The sequence below is a fragment of the Artemia franciscana genome, chromosome 1, assembly GCF_032884065.1.
Source record: "Artemia franciscana chromosome 1, ASM3288406v1, whole genome shotgun sequence".
In the NCBI taxonomy this organism is placed as follows: Eukaryota; Metazoa; Arthropoda; class Branchiopoda; order Anostraca; family Artemiidae; genus Artemia; species Artemia franciscana.
Genome location: NC_088863.1, coordinates 68645616 through 68661552, shown reverse-complemented (window position 1 = coordinate 68661552; position 15937 = coordinate 68645616). Strand labels below are relative to the sequence as shown.

General features: G+C 31.9%; 1 protein-coding gene across 1 annotated transcript in view; it reads left to right on the top strand.

Moving 5' to 3' along the window:
* LOC136033283 (dorsal-ventral patterning tolloid-like protein 1) overlaps positions 1 to 14611 on the top strand; it is a 120309-nt gene extending 105698 nt beyond the window's left edge. The window contains exons 8-12 of the mRNA XM_065714045.1: positions 1432 to 1647; positions 6026 to 6160; positions 10636 to 10760; positions 12196 to 12328; positions 14335 to 14611. Coding sequence (XP_065570117.1) covers positions 1432 to 1647; positions 6026 to 6160; positions 10636 to 10760; positions 12196 to 12328; positions 14335 to 14483 — 758 coding nt within the window. The 3' untranslated portion in view covers positions 14484 to 14611. The remainder of the gene's footprint in view (positions 1 to 1431; positions 1648 to 6025; positions 6161 to 10635; positions 10761 to 12195; positions 12329 to 14334) is intronic.
* Positions 14612 to 15937: the final 1326 nt, after the last annotated feature.

Genomic DNA, 15937 nt, shown 5'->3' with positions numbered 1-15937 from the left:
TTAATAAGATTATCTTCTTTTTTATGATGATTTTACTTAAAATCTTAGGCTAGGAAGCAACTGCAATTGAAGATTCAGAACCAAGGAAATTTTAATCAGAATCAAATTTTGTTTTATTAATTCTGGGTGTCCTATTTCTGCTTTATTTTCCAAATATCAAAAGATAACTCCTTTTTAAAAGAACTCAAAATATATCTAATTAAACAAACAAATAATTAAAAGTAAATATGATGGAAGAAGACTCTTATGATAAAATAAACGATCTATGTTTGTATATAGTCAAGGCTACAACAAGATTGGGGTAAAGATGACTTCAGTCTTATTGAAGGCCAAAAATTTTGTAGATTTTTAATCCATCAATTTGAAAAATATTGCACTCCCCACCTTTCCAAAATTATATCCTTAAACTACATTGAATTTTCCTACAAAATTTTTACTGAAGTATAAAATCGAAAGCGAAAATCATAACTCTTAAGCAGAAAAATCGAAAAAATTATGCTGTGATTTAATTTATACTTTGGGCAAAATTTCGAAACAGAGTGAAATAATAGTTTCATAATAGAATTTTAGTAGGCTTAGAAGGTGAGATATTAATTAAGTATATTGACTAGAAGTGTTGGAAAGGATTGGCAGTGTTTTATGGATAATTTATCGCAAAATGTTATTTTGAGGTAGGATTTTTCCATATTTGTAAGTCTTTAGAAATGTCCTTTTTTTAAATATATTGTAAAATTAGACTGTAATAGAAAAGGATAAAACTGTCATTTCTTAAGATGTATAATTATATTAATTAATCAGTTAGTCAGAGTTTTCTAAACTACTTTATATTTTGAATTCGAGGTACATGTTTCATTCTACACATCAATACTGAATTTCAGTAAAAACAAGGATTGATTACCAAAAGTGGCAAATCCTGTTTTGTTGCACATTGGATTTTTTTTTTTTTTTTTTTTTTTTTTTTTTGTCAACTTGACAAACTTGGCACTAAACCATAAAAAATATGTTTTTCTCTCACTTCTGACCTATCTAGATCGTTTTTTTAGGCCAGAATATCTCGAAAAAATATGCCTCTGTTTTCGAGAAACAATACATAGATATACGATATATATTGATGATGATGATGATTGTTAGCAGTAAGTGGTTATTTCCTTAAGGCAGACAAATTCAATTATATGTTGTTGTTTTTTCATTTGAATAACGTCTTTTGTACTCTTCTGTTATTACAGAGCAAGTATATGGTGTAGTGACTAGCCGAAACTCCACGTGTTGCTGAGGCCTGCAGCGCCTCAGCAACGCGTGGTAGGGGTCAGCTAGTATATATATATATATATATATATATATATATATATATATATATATATATATATATATATATATATATATATATATATGTACAATTGTATATGTTCATATGTTTAATTTTTTTTTCAGTGTATATAAATGTCAAAGATAGAGCTTCAACAAGTATCCACGTTTTAACGTCGCCAGTTTTTCCCAAGCCTGTTGGCCACAAATTGGACAAAAGTCTACAATTTGACATTGCCGAAGATTGGGAGTTTGAGTATAATGGTACAAGACGTTGGAGAGTTAAAGTCACGCAGATACCATGCGATTGCTCCAAATTTGAACTGGCGGACGTACCAAGAGGTATTTAAAAAAAAAAACAAAAAAAAACAATGGTCTTATCAAAGCCCAATTTTGTAAGAAAACATACCACTTTTTAAACGATTGAAAATGTACCTGTAGGAACACATGGCCGTTATTATCTACTAATGCCCTGAAAGGTAAACTCCTCATATTGCCCCTAAATTTACCAGAGCTTCAACATTTGTTAATTATTCCAAATTAATTAAATTTATTGTCAATGAATGACTTATTTTGACAAGTCTGCAGTAAAGCTGCTTGTAAAAAATGTAACATCTTGACAACGATTTAGATGCGGTAACCCCAAGGAGAAAGTTAAAAAGGTAAAGAAAATGAAGCTATATGGATTTCCGTCAGATGACGGCTATGGACCACGGCCCACTGCCATAGTGGCAGTGGCCCACGGCCTACGGCCCACGGCTATGGACCACGGCCATAGAAAAATTTAGGGCAACCTTTCAACGGGAAAAGTTCAACTTAGCCTTATGTAAGGCTAGAATATTTGCACACTGTTCTGCTATTTAAACCGAAAGTATTTGCACTCTATATGTACGTAAATATTTAGTATTTTTGCTGGATTTTGATGACACAATTTTATTTTACACCATTTGAACTTCTAGAAGCTAATTTGTGACACTTGATGATGATTGTTAGCAGTAAGTGGTTATTTCCTTAAGTCAGACAAATTCAATTATATGTTGTTGTTTTTTCATTTGAATAACGTCTTTTGTACTCTTCTGTTATTACAGAGCAAGTATTTTACCTACTGTGGTGTAAACTTTTTGCAAAATACTACCAAAAGTGTCACTTCGAAAGCTTACTCTGAGATATACTTCCCCGTTCACCTATTAACCTTTGCTTTGGCTTAAAATAACACATTATCATTAACGTGTTTTATGCACTGTGACATGTTAGAAATTAATAATTAGCAATTTACACTTCTTAGGTATGATCAAAATTTTTTTTCAAGTTTATCCCTCAAATATTCAAAAAAAACAAAGTATCAAAACGATAAAATGTACCCTTTTCAAGCAAGAGGGACCAATCCCCTCCCCCTTATAAAAAACAAGATACACAAAAAAATGCCAAACTTCATAATATTTGAGAATTAAATGACACTTTTAAGGCAAAACAAATAGTATTTCTCAAAAGTCTACCTTGCCTTCTAAAATGATTTCGATACTTCCGAGTGGTATCAAAATTCAGCTAAAATGTCGGTTTTGATATGGGTGATCTGACTTAGTGAGTGTATTTACCTGATATTAATTTTAAATATATATTTCCTCATATTATAATAAACGGGCCTCGACTTGATGGGGAACAGAAGAAACAGCCTATATTCAATCAAAGCGAAAACTTTACTGCTAAAAAAAAAGACACTAAAAAACTTTAAACACTACAGCGTGCACAAACACGTAGGGGGAAGGGATCAGTTGGGTTTAACCTGACCTGGTATGGAAGGCCAAGTAACCTCATTTTATCCGGCCTGAAAATGTGTTTCCGGCCTGAAAAAGTGCATTCATTTCTAAGGATTAAATAAGAAATGCTCTTCCAAAAAATACTGAGGAGAAATCCATCCTCACTTATGCACTGGTATACGTACCAATATAATTTTTTTTTTAACTCCAATTTTTCCTTAACAAGAAAGCCAATCTCACCACTCTCCAGTTCTAGTTTTAAAGATTTTAGTTAAATATAACCCATCAATTTCAAGATTTTTAAAATGGTAAATATTGGTATTCTCTGCTCCACTTATTTTGAATATCCTATCAAAATGAAAATTTTCTTCCTGAAAAAGGGAAACTCTAAAAAGCGTTGAACAAATCCGCGTGCACAAACATGTAGGAAGGAGTGATCAGTTGGGGTTAACCTGACCTAGTTTGGAACGCCAAGTGAACTTATTTTATCCGGCTCGAAAACGTGTTTTACTGAAAACCTTATACATTGAGTCAAATATGATTAAATGAAAGTGCATTCATTTTTAAGGATTAAATGAAAAATGCTCTTCCAACCAAATGTTGAGGAGAAATTCTTCCTCACTTTGCACTGGTATGTATACAAACATAATATTTCATTTTACACTCCAATTTTTCCTTAACAAGAAAGCTAGTATCACCATTCTCCAGGTCTAGTTTTCAAGATTTTAGTTAAATATAGCCCATCAATTTTAAGATTCTTAAAATGGCAAATATTGGTATTCTATGCTCCACTCATTTTGTGAGCCAGGTCTCCTTACTTCACTACTCAGCTTGCGTCTTACTCCCTAAAAAATCTAACATCACGTTAGGCTTAAAGTAATTAGCATCCAAGGGTTTGGCAAATTGAGTATTTAAGCACACGGTAAAAAGAAGCACTATTGGTAAAAAAATTGGCAGCATTTGAATTTGATATTCTTCTTTCCAGAGATTGTTTGGTCCACTGTGTTTCCGTGTTTCCTATATTGTTTGCAAAAAATTACTAGTTTCTATCCTGAATAAACACATTGTTTTCCATGAACTCGCAAATAGACAAATAAACAAATCAGGTGACTAATATGTGTCGACCTTTTAAATTTAAGCCAGATTATTCAGCAAAGTGCAGTTTTCTTCTTCTCATTATTCCATATGTATGGATTTGCATAAAAAAGAATTCCAACGAGAAACTTATTTACATTATAATCCTCTTTTTCAAATTAGAAAAATATTTTTTTTAATGAGATATGGCCTTAAGGCTTTTTGAATGTGTGAAACCATAAAAAAGTTGTAAGAAATTGTATAAAAAGAAAAGAAAAGTTCTCTTTTACTTGGGAGTAAAAAATATGCTTATGTTCAGACGATGAGTTAGAGACAGCACTAAAGATATTAAAAACAACAAGGCCTTAGAGCTGGTAGTGTGGGTAATTTCGTTTTTGAGATGTGGTGGCTACAAAACTAAAGATAAACTAATGGAAATTATTAATACAAATTTTGAAAAATTGACGTATTTAGGATGTTAACTTGACTTTGACTTAACGCTCTTGCTCAGCAGAGTCGCCAGCGTAGAGAGAACCGGTTGACAGCACCGTCAGTCTTCTCCAGGGCCTAGCCCTGTCCAAGGCTAAGGATGTGTTCTCATTTGGGTTGATCTTGCGGCTGAGCAGGCGTTGTTTTTTTACATCAGCCCATCTAGTGCATGACCTTCTTCGAGGGCTTTTCCAGCCATTTTCTGAGAAATTGAAGTCCAAGTCTAAAGAGTGAGCAATTGCTCAGTGTGATGATGATTATTAGACTAGGACATACATATTTTAAAAGAGAATAACAGTGTAGTTTTATTAAGGGAAGAGAATGTTTCAGTCAGATTTTCACCAATAGATTTATAATTAAGAAATGTTTGAATCATCATGCCCCTTAAATTTCCAGTTTATGGATTTTTAACCAGGCGTTTGATTCTGCCTATGAAAAATATTTTGTGTGGTTCCTATCCATGTATGGTGCAAATAGATACAGTTATTAGTGCTGTATATAAGAACAATATTACTCTAGGTAAGGAAGTGGGTTTAGTTTATGTCTGTGATTTGAGTTTCTTTAACAAACTTCAAGAAATGAAAAAAAAATACGTCGATTTCGAGAGTAAAAGGGTGCAAGAATAGGGCTTGAAAATCAACTTTAAGAAGACTTAAGTTGCTTTTACTAAGAATAAATGAAGGCGAAGAAGAAATATTGAATAATGAGAAAATCAATCAAGGATAGCTCCAAATAAATAATAAGAATCATTACCAAGGATGATGGATGAAGCGGAGGCAAAAATGTGAAACTAGCAAAGATCCAGTGGTTGTTTCCCTAGTTGGAAAAAATCTTGAAAATGAAAAGATGAGTCTGCGGACCAAGATTAGAATATTGAAAGCTATGATATTGGAACTGATCAACTGTGATTCTGAAACGGAGGGTCTTTGAAAGGGAAAGAAAGATTTGCTGAGTTCTGTCCAGAGGATTGCCGAAGGATAGTTTTAGGTCCTTTTTTGACTCACTCACTGTCAAACGCCTAACTGTAGGAAAGGTGCGGTTTGATTGAACTTTCTAAGGCTCTAGCAAAATTAAGATTGAAATGAGCAGGACATACTTAACAATATGAAGGATGAAAGGGTGACAAAGATAGTGCTTTTTGGCCAACCATCCGGAGTAAAACGAAAAGCGGGTTTTTTCCACAGTAGGGAAAGAGAAGTAACAAGGCGTGATTTAAAGGAGGTTGGGTTTTCATGACTAGGAGAACAGAGTTTTAAGTTTAAGAAGTAGTAGTTGTGTCTATAGCTGTTTTGGCCTTGGGAATTTTTGTACTGGAGAAAGTTACTAGTTGCAGTAGTAGTTGCAGCAGTAGTTACTAGCTGCATAGAAATATTGCGATAAAAGAAATTACTTAATTTCAGCACCATCTGGCTGCCTTCAGTATTTCACAGACATCAGAAACACGTTTAGAAGCTTCAATTTCGGTGGAACTAAGAGACTATTAGAATCTTGTTGGCTTGCTGATGATGAAAATTGTGGAAAAGAAGTAGAAACAGGTATTTAATACCTTTTTCAAGTACGTTTCAGTTGCAAGTAAAGTGGAATACTAAAACTCACAACTAAAAAAAATTCCACATGTTTACTCTCTATCCTAGCTCTTCACGCTAAATTTAAGCTGCAACATAAAAGAAGCATTTAGAATGCAAATAAATAGAGCCAGCCTATTGGTGACTGCCCTAGTTGTATTTTCTAATTATTTTTCAATGTGCCTAACAAAAAAATGTTGATTCTTCAATTAAATGTGAATACTTATACCCTACCATTCTCGAGGGTTTTTGTGATAACATTATAAAGTATGCTTTATCCCATTGCTGTTGCATCAGGAACCTGATTCTTGAAGTTCTGTCAGAAAAAAGAGACTTGTATCCATTTAATTGTTGCTAGTCTTTAAAATATATCTTGGTTTAGGGAGTGAGTAACTAGCATCATTTTTTATGTGTGATTCATCGTATCTTAATGGAATAAATGTTTTGATTTTTGATATTATGTCATGTTTTATCAAAATGGCCCACTAAAAAAAGACAAAAAGGGGCAACGCAACACAACAAAATAAAAACTCATATAAATGGCACTAGGACACCCATATTTTTTTCACGACTCCCTCTTTCAACGTTCCAAGACTATCATTTAGATTCTAGCAATCTCGTCCTCGGTTGAAGAGGTGAGGAGGGCATGCGACCCGCCATTCATACTTGACTATATTTTTCTAATGATCAATCAAAAATATTAAAATGTGTTACAATTTTCCAAAACATCATTATCTAACCTTTGCATCTAAAATGTGGCATTTTAAAAATTCGTTCACTTACAAAGCAAAAAAAAGTCTTCGGAGCATCACAGTTTTTTGGCACAATTTTCGTGCGATCCAAGATCAAAAAAGTATGACACTCTTATTTTTTTATTCACTGAGAAACTTTCCCATTCAAGATGTGATATACACTTTCTTGTGCCTTTTACTCGATTTTTTAAGAACTAATATAGTCTTTCTACAGAAAAATTCATATAAATACATAAAATCACTTTTGGGTTTGCTCCCCTCTTTTAGAAAATATTCGTATTTACTCATGCAATTTAGCTTCTATTTGTGTTTGTGCTTCTACTCGTTTACCGTTTAATAGTCCGATTTAACTTAAAGCTCAGTTTGACAACCAGTTTGATCAAATGTCTGTTTTTCTAGACATAATACTGGTCGGGTATTAAATTCAACCAGTCTCGGATTGAAATGTCTATGTTCTTTTGGGTTGGATTTTGGGATAGCTTTTGGTTTCTGTATTGATACTCTTTAAACGTTTTACTGCGCTTTGGCGGTAATTCTTCGATTTTTCGTCTGATTTTTTGCTTGACGATTAATGTTAATAGTTCATGCTAAAAATTATCCTTCCAATGCTGCTAATTTTGGTAATTATTTTATTTAATTTTTAATTTCGTGTTTGCTCTATTTTGGTAATTGGGCTTATTTTAATTCAACCTGCTGATAATATAAAAATGGGGCAAAAAATTCTTTATATTGTGTTAATGAGTTTAAACCCTCTTTAGTATTTATGTTAAATAAAAAAAACTAATTTTTTTAGCTGAAAGTAAGGAGCGACATTAAAACTTAAAACGAACAGAAATTACTCCGTATATGAAATGGGTTGTCCCCTTTGCAATCCCTCGCTCTTTACGCTAAAGCTTTTAATTGTTTTAAAAAGTAGAATTGTGGTAAAAAGTCAAACTTTAGCGTAAAGAGCGAGGGATTGCGGAGGGGACAACCCATTTCATATACGGAGTAATTTCTGTTCGTTTTAAGTTTTAATGTCGCTCCTTACTTTCAGCTAAAAAAATTAGTTTTTTTTTATTTAATTACTGAACGTTTTTGAATTAATGCATGTTTGGTTTTGGCTCTCCGCACATAAATTATTAAAATGAAATTTGTATATTAATTCTTTTTTTGGCTAAATGGCTTTCTCTTAGTTTTGATCAGACGATTTTGAGAAATAAGGGGTGGAGAAGGAGGCCTAGTTGCCCTCCAATTTTTCGGTTACTTAAAAAGGCAACTAGAACTTTTAATTTTTAACGAACGTTTTTATTAGTAAAAAATATACGTAACTTAAGAATTAACTTACGTGACAAACTTTCATAACCTTATATTTTTATTATGTATGCGAGGGGGTTTGTACCCTCGTTAATACCTCGCTCTTTACACTAAATCGTAAGTTTTGTCCCAATTCTTTAAGAATGACTCCTGAATCAGAAAGGCCGTAGAATAAATAGTTGAAATTACTAAAAATACTTTAGCATAAAGAGCAAGGTATTTATCTCCTCCTAAATACCTCGCTCTTTATGCTAAAGTATTTTTAGAACCCCTCATATGCGTATTAATCTCTGTTCGTTTTAAGTTTCAATGCTACTTCTTCCTTTCATTTGAAAAAACTTTTCATGTTTATTTTTCGTTGTTTTCTTATAGTAATGCTAGATAATCCTGCGCCCTTTTCATTGAATTTTTCTTCCCCCATGACAGATTCCTCCAAGGAAGGATCCTCCAACATAGCCCCCTCTCCTCAGCCCCACCCCCAAACAAAATAAAATCCCCCTGAAAACGTCTGTACACTTCCCAATAACCATTATTATATGTAAACACTGGTCAAAGTTTGTAACTTGCAGCCCCTTCCCCAGGGATTGTGGGGGAGTAAGTCATCCCCAAAGACATAGTTATTATGGGTTTCGACTATGCTGAACAAAATGGCTATCTCAAAATTTTGACCCGTTGACTTTGGGGTAAAAAATGAGCGTGGGAGGGGGCGTAGATGCCCTCCAATTTTTTTGGTTACTTAAAAAGGGCACTAGAACTTTTCATTTACGTTAGAATGGGCCCTCTTGCGACATTCTAGGACCACTTGGTCGATACGATGACCCCTGGGGAAAAAAAAAAAAAAAAAAAAAACAAACAAATAAACACGCACCCGTGATTTGTCTTCTGGCAAGAAATACAAAATTCCACATTTTTGTAGATAGAAGCTTGAAACTTCTACAGTAGGGTTCGCTGATACGCTGAATCTGATGGTGTGATTTTCGTTAAGATTCTATGACTTTTAGGGATTGTTTCCCCCTATTTTCCTAAATAAGGCAAATTTTCTCAGGCTCGTAACTTTTGATAGGTAAGACTAAACTTGATGAAACTTATATATTTAAAATCAGCATTAAAATGCGATTCTTTTGATGTAGCTATTGATATCAAAATTCAATTTTTTAGAGTTTTGGTTACTATTGAGCCGGGTCGCTCCTTACTACAGTTCGTTACCACGAACTGTTTGATGACTGAGACACATACTAAACCGGGCAAGTTAAAAGGGTTTGTTCAGCTTTTACTCATCTTTATGACCAGTTACCTGTATTGTTTATAATAACCTTACTTATAAGTACCGTATATATGTTACGGTGAATGTCCGAAATCTGATCAACGTCGACATTAACCTGTCAATGTCCGAAATTCCTTTTTCTTTGCTTGGATGTAATTAACTTTGCGAGTCAGCTTTTTCATTCTTATGCAAGCTACGATGCCAAAAGGTAAAGTTAGGATAGATTATATTAGTTTAGGTTAGCTGAAGTTTGGCTATATATATCGGAAATGGGTTAAAAACCTAAGCAAACCTAATCCAACTTAGTCAAACCTAATCTGTCATCATCAAACTTTGCATTAGATTGAAAAATCTAACTGGCAACGCTGATTAAATCCAAGGAGAAAAAAAAGATACTTCAGACATTCACTGGTGAATGTCGACATTCACAAATATCGACAGTCAAGGTAATATACATATAATACATACATACATACTTACATATATGTGCATACATATAACATATATACATAAACACACATACATATAACATATATATATATATATATATATATATATATATATGTATATATATATATATATATATATATATATATATGTGTGTGTGTGTGTGTGTGTGTGTGTGTATATATATGTGTGTATATTTATATGTATATATATATATATATATATATATATATATATATATATATATATATATATATATATATATATATATATATATATATATATATATGTGTGTGTGTGTGTATATATATATGTGTATATTTATATGTATATATATATATATATATATATATATATATATATATATATATATATATATATATATATATATATATATATATATATATATATAGATATAGATATATATGTGTGTGTGTGTGTGTATATGTGTGTATATTTATATGTATATATATATATATATATATATATATATATGTATATATATATATATATATATACATATATATATATATATATATATATATATATATGTGTGTGTGTGTGTATGTATATATATATATATATATATATATATATATATATATATATATATATATATATATATATATATATATATATATATATATATATATATATATATATATATCGTTACCTGTAACTTTTAGGACATCTCAATAATCTGGACTACAGTGTTTGTGTTGAACAAAGACCAAATTATTGTGGGATAACTTATACAACTACCTCAAATGTCAGCTTTGCAATGACCGGAATGGATGGCATTGGAAATATGGTAAGTTTCGCTTCGTAGCTCATTAAACCTGAGTATCGACCCGATAGCTATAATTTTGAATTAACTTCTCAAGATGTTTTGCAATCCAATTGACTTTGGTACATGGTTTTTTGCAACTTTGGTGGGTAATATGGCCCTTTATCATATCCCCTTCGAGATGCGAAATAAAACTAAACTTTTTTCTTTTTTTAGTATCGTAAAACTTACTACCTTTGTTTAAAGGGTTTCACGATTATCGCAAATACTTAAGTGGGAGGGAGAAGAAAGAAAAGGATAGCAGGTTCTTACCTCCATAAATCTTTTTTTTTTCAGTTATTCTTTTAAGCTTTTTCAAATTTTAAAGCATTTTCCATCCCCAAAAAAAGTTTTAAACGTCAGGCTTTTTAAAAGATGGGTCCTCCATCCTCCAAATGTCGGTACTGAGTCTTGATATATAACCATAGCCAACAACGTGCGTGTTTTCCCATTTTATTTTGTTTTCTTTTCTAGCTTAACAACAGCTTCTGAACACTTAGTATTCAATCAAAATTTTGATGAACACATTCAAAATTATTTATAAAACCTATTTTAAAAAGACAAAATTTTATTACTCATTGGTCAGAAATTCGGACATATATTACTCTTACTTTATGAGTTTTATAGTGAGTCTTCTTAATTATCAAAATTCATCTAGAGAGTGAGAGGGATCGAGAGAGATAGGAAAAGAGAGAGTAAGAGAAAATGAAGGAGAGAGGTAGACAGAGAGGGAAAGAAAGAGAAAGAGAGAGGGAGAACAGAAGGGGGAACAAAATTAGGCAAGTTGAAAAGCAAAAGGCAGAATGATAGAAGATTTTAAGTTTTTTTTAGGTCGTGCCTGATTCTCGCCTGTTTTTAACAAGCCTGCTGATGGACAAAGCCCCCAACCCTGAGTACGTGTCTGGTTGAGGTCAAAATATGTCATCCCAAGCCAAAAACAAACCAAGTATAGAAGATTATATATTTCTGAGATTCAAGCATCAAAACCAAAGATTTAGTCTTTATTTGGCTGTACTCATAAAAATGGATCATAATATTAGAAATTATAACTCACTTATCCGATATAGTGATGAAAGATGAACTTGCTACATTGTTTCATGTGCCTATTTAAAACATGTATTTATAAATTGGACCTCCCTCCTAATCCTTGTTGTTTTAAAATTTTTATCTATTGTCAGTAACTTCAACGCTGCAGGTAAAGAAATACCATATATGGTAGTTTCTTTAACCTGGTTCAATGCTTTATTTATCTAGCCAATCCCCTTAAAATCAAACCTGTAAATATTATAAACAGTTAGTAATGCATTAGTCTCATTTGGCAATTAGTGAAACAATCGTTAAAAAAACGCAACAAAGGTAAAAGAGTCCCCTCCTATGGCAATACAATTAGTCATCGGCCTTATTCAGTTTTTTTTTTCAGTTTGGCATAGCAAGTTGTCAATCTGACTATATACACATTCCTCAAGGCATAACGCCAAACGTTGTAAATGGAAAACCTCATGACCGTTTTTGTGGAACCGCTTTAGGAAACTACGCAATTGGACCAATAGTATGTGAGTGAAACTTTTGGACTTGATCACAAAACGTTTCTGTCAGAATGATATAAAATTTATCGCGTAACATCATCTAGAAAATAAGCCAAGAGGTCTAATAGCTCCCTCTAAAACTGTAAGGACCTTCTCAAGAGGAGGAAAGTTTAAACTTCTACAAAGGTTTGTACAATTATAATGGACGATCCAAACAAATTCAATCCAAGTATCAATAATCAGTTTGCAAACTCTTGGGACTTAATTAAATAAAGAAGGAACAAATGAACGCACTATCAGATATCAATATCCTACTTAAAAGAAGCCTACAAACAACTTTCTCTTTGAGCTTGATCAGGTTTAAATCGGAAAAACATATTGATAAGGACTGCTAGCAAAAAGGGATTACTTTCTCCTTTTGACACTGCCGCCCCTTGCAAATAAATCTCTGGATCCGTGCTTTTTTGTTCCTATAGCTGTAAGTATAATTCATCTGAGTCATTAAAATCTATTCTGTAGCGGTATTTACTACTATGTCTGAATCCTTTACTTTAGAGTCGTAAAATATGCAACTAGTATTCTATATTATTAACATCTTCCCCAATTTGAAGAGACTTAGCAGCTTTTTTATTCATCAAGAGCCTTACCTATTGAGGCTCCATCAAGAGCCCTATTGAGGCTCCATCAAGAGCCTCCTTACCTATGCACTAAATCTTTCCTGCTTAAGTTAATAATTTACATATTGCCTGATTTCATGTTTCCTAGTAATTCGAAATTAAAGCTTCTGGATCTGTCAGTCAAAATGTCACTACGATGTTGTTTTTAATATTGTAACATTACAAGTTGTGATTTTCAGATTATTTTAATCATTAAAATTATTACGACTTGAGGAAAATCATTGGTCACAGTAGGCCTTATAATTTTTTAGGGGGAAGAGTACAGTAGCTGAACTTTAGTTTGCAGTAATTTGTTCTTTTAAGTTGGACTTGAATACTCAGTTCAAGTTTTGATCGGTGTAAGATTTATAGGTTCACCTTTATTGGTATATGTTGTCATAACTGGTTGATAAGGTTATATTTATGATTTAATTTTAATTTTTTTTTTATTCGTTTTGGGTTTCATTTTATCTTTGATAGTAAAACCTGATCGTTTTGAGATTGAATTATCTTAGGATTTCATATCTGGTCGTTTTGAGTTTTATATAGTTCTTTATTTCTTCTTAAAAAACTTATTTATTTTTAAATTTGTTTTAAAATTAATCTCAGCGTAAAAAGTGGAGGTTTATTTTTGTACTATTTAGGGAATTTTCACTTTAATTTGAAAGGAAATACGTCTAAATGATCCATTTATCTTGAAGTATAGTTTTGCAAAAGTTAAATTTTAGTGTAAAGGATGGGAGTTGAGGATCTAGTACTACACTTAAGAAAAACCAAGATGCGGAATTAAAATAATCTAAAATTAAGCATTCTTTTTCAATGAAACTTAGACCAAATATTGGGGAATTCGAATCCTTAACCCCCACTCATTCTGTGAAAGTTTGACTCTCCTCCTTATAAATTCAAGAACAAATTCGTAGATACAAAGCCAACGGTAATTTCTTTTTCGATGCCACAAGAAAGGGATAAAATACTGATACCCACATAAGCAATAAATATGTAGCTAAATTTTTTTTTGAAAGATTATCTGTAAAAGGCCTTGGAATCAGCAACTGGATCATTTTATTTGCACTTAAAAATTCCTGCAGTAAACCACTATCAAAATTAATTTGTGAATAGTATGGAGCTGGGGATCGGGCTAAACCCAACAAGATCCTCAGCCTCATATAACTACCAATTATATATATATATATATATATATATATATATATATATATATATATATATATATATATATATATATATATATATATATATATATATATATTTATAGCAAAGGGTTTTAGTTGTTATATTTTAAACCAGCGATAAAATCTGTTTATTTTTTAATCTTCATTCTCCATTGCTTAGGCTAATCTATCGTTTTATTATTTTTAGCGCTTTCAAAGCCGTTTAATGTTCAAGTAATAGCTGATGAAGATGAAATATCAACAACAGAGGATGTAGAAAATAGTGGCTTCGAGCTGTTATATCAATTACTCCCATGCTCAGCCTCAGAAAGTTTTCAAGGTCGAATAAGCTCATAAGCTCTGAAAATCCAGCTGAATGCAACTTATTCCTGATATTTGTATAGCTTGAAATTAACCATTATAATCTATTATCATAGCTTTTAGTTGTATGAATTATCTGATAAATATCATGTTAAATTAACTTTTGATTGTATTCAAATTCTAAAAAAAAACCTTGAAGTCCTGAAGTTTCTTATATCTTCAAGCACACTTACATTATTTATTATCATCAGTTTTTCAAATGATTACTATTTTTAATGAATCAGTTTGATGACTCATTAGTTTTACTTTTACCACAATACTATGTTCATAAAAAAGGTATTTGAAGTCCTTAGAAACAGGTTGTTTACTCAGTTCAACACCACATAATTGTTCGAGAGGTTAGAGGCTCTCATCTTTCTGCCCTCAAAACTAGTTGCTTGCGATCATAGTATCAACTTTTATTAGTAATCAATCCTCTTAACTTGAAGCTTCTCACATTTTTTTTAAATATGAACCGAAACAAGTAAACTACAAACAACTAAGATTGTATTCAGTTTAGACTCATGTTTTTGTGCAAGATATCCGTATATTAATTTTCTCCGCTGCTAAGATTCGAATATTGTCTACGCAAGACGAAAATTCTTTAACAATTTTATAGCTAAGATTCAGCCTCCTCTTTGAATAACATTTTTTATATTTTATAACATTTTTATAAAAAAAGGAAAATTCTCCCATATAGGAAGAAAAGTCCAATCCTTTTCTAATGATGATTCTCTAAAATATATTTGATAGTTTTGATTATATCTAAAATATATCATAGTTGAAAAGATTAACTATACGTGCATTAACGCTTGTGGTGTCTTTTTTTTACAACTGTATGTCTTCCCCAAAATCATGTTTCACAAGAAACATTAACCTTTCAACTTTGACTTAAGTTTTGGGAAATGGGAAGGAATTTTAAACACTGTTCTAAAGATTCAATTTTCAACATAGTTTTTCTTTTTATATCATATATATTTCAGTTCAAGAAATATTTTAAAACAGAAAGTACATTTTGTGACATAAATAGGTAAAAAAAATTAAGAAGGATTTTGAGTCATCTCTAGGGTTTAGTAGACATGGTTGCAGGTAGGATCAACATTAGCAAGAGAAGGCAGAAGACGTTGTGGCTATGAGGTCAAAGTAATTATCAGGTCTTTTGAGACGGGACACCGCCTGGTTACCGCCGACACTAAATAATTCATTAAAGTAACACAAGTAAATAAAGTAATTAAGTAATGGATGAATATGATTTTAAATCTGTGTAATTAATGCCAGATATGTGAGAGGTGGTCTGAGTGAATATACTATTACAACACCTAACAATATCTATAATTGTCTAACTTGCTGTTGCAATTTGCCCCCCCCCCCAGTCTGTGGAAAAATATCCTGCAAACGTGTATGGTCGTACCTTAACTCATCCAAGGTTGAAGGACCTATTGCTGCATTTC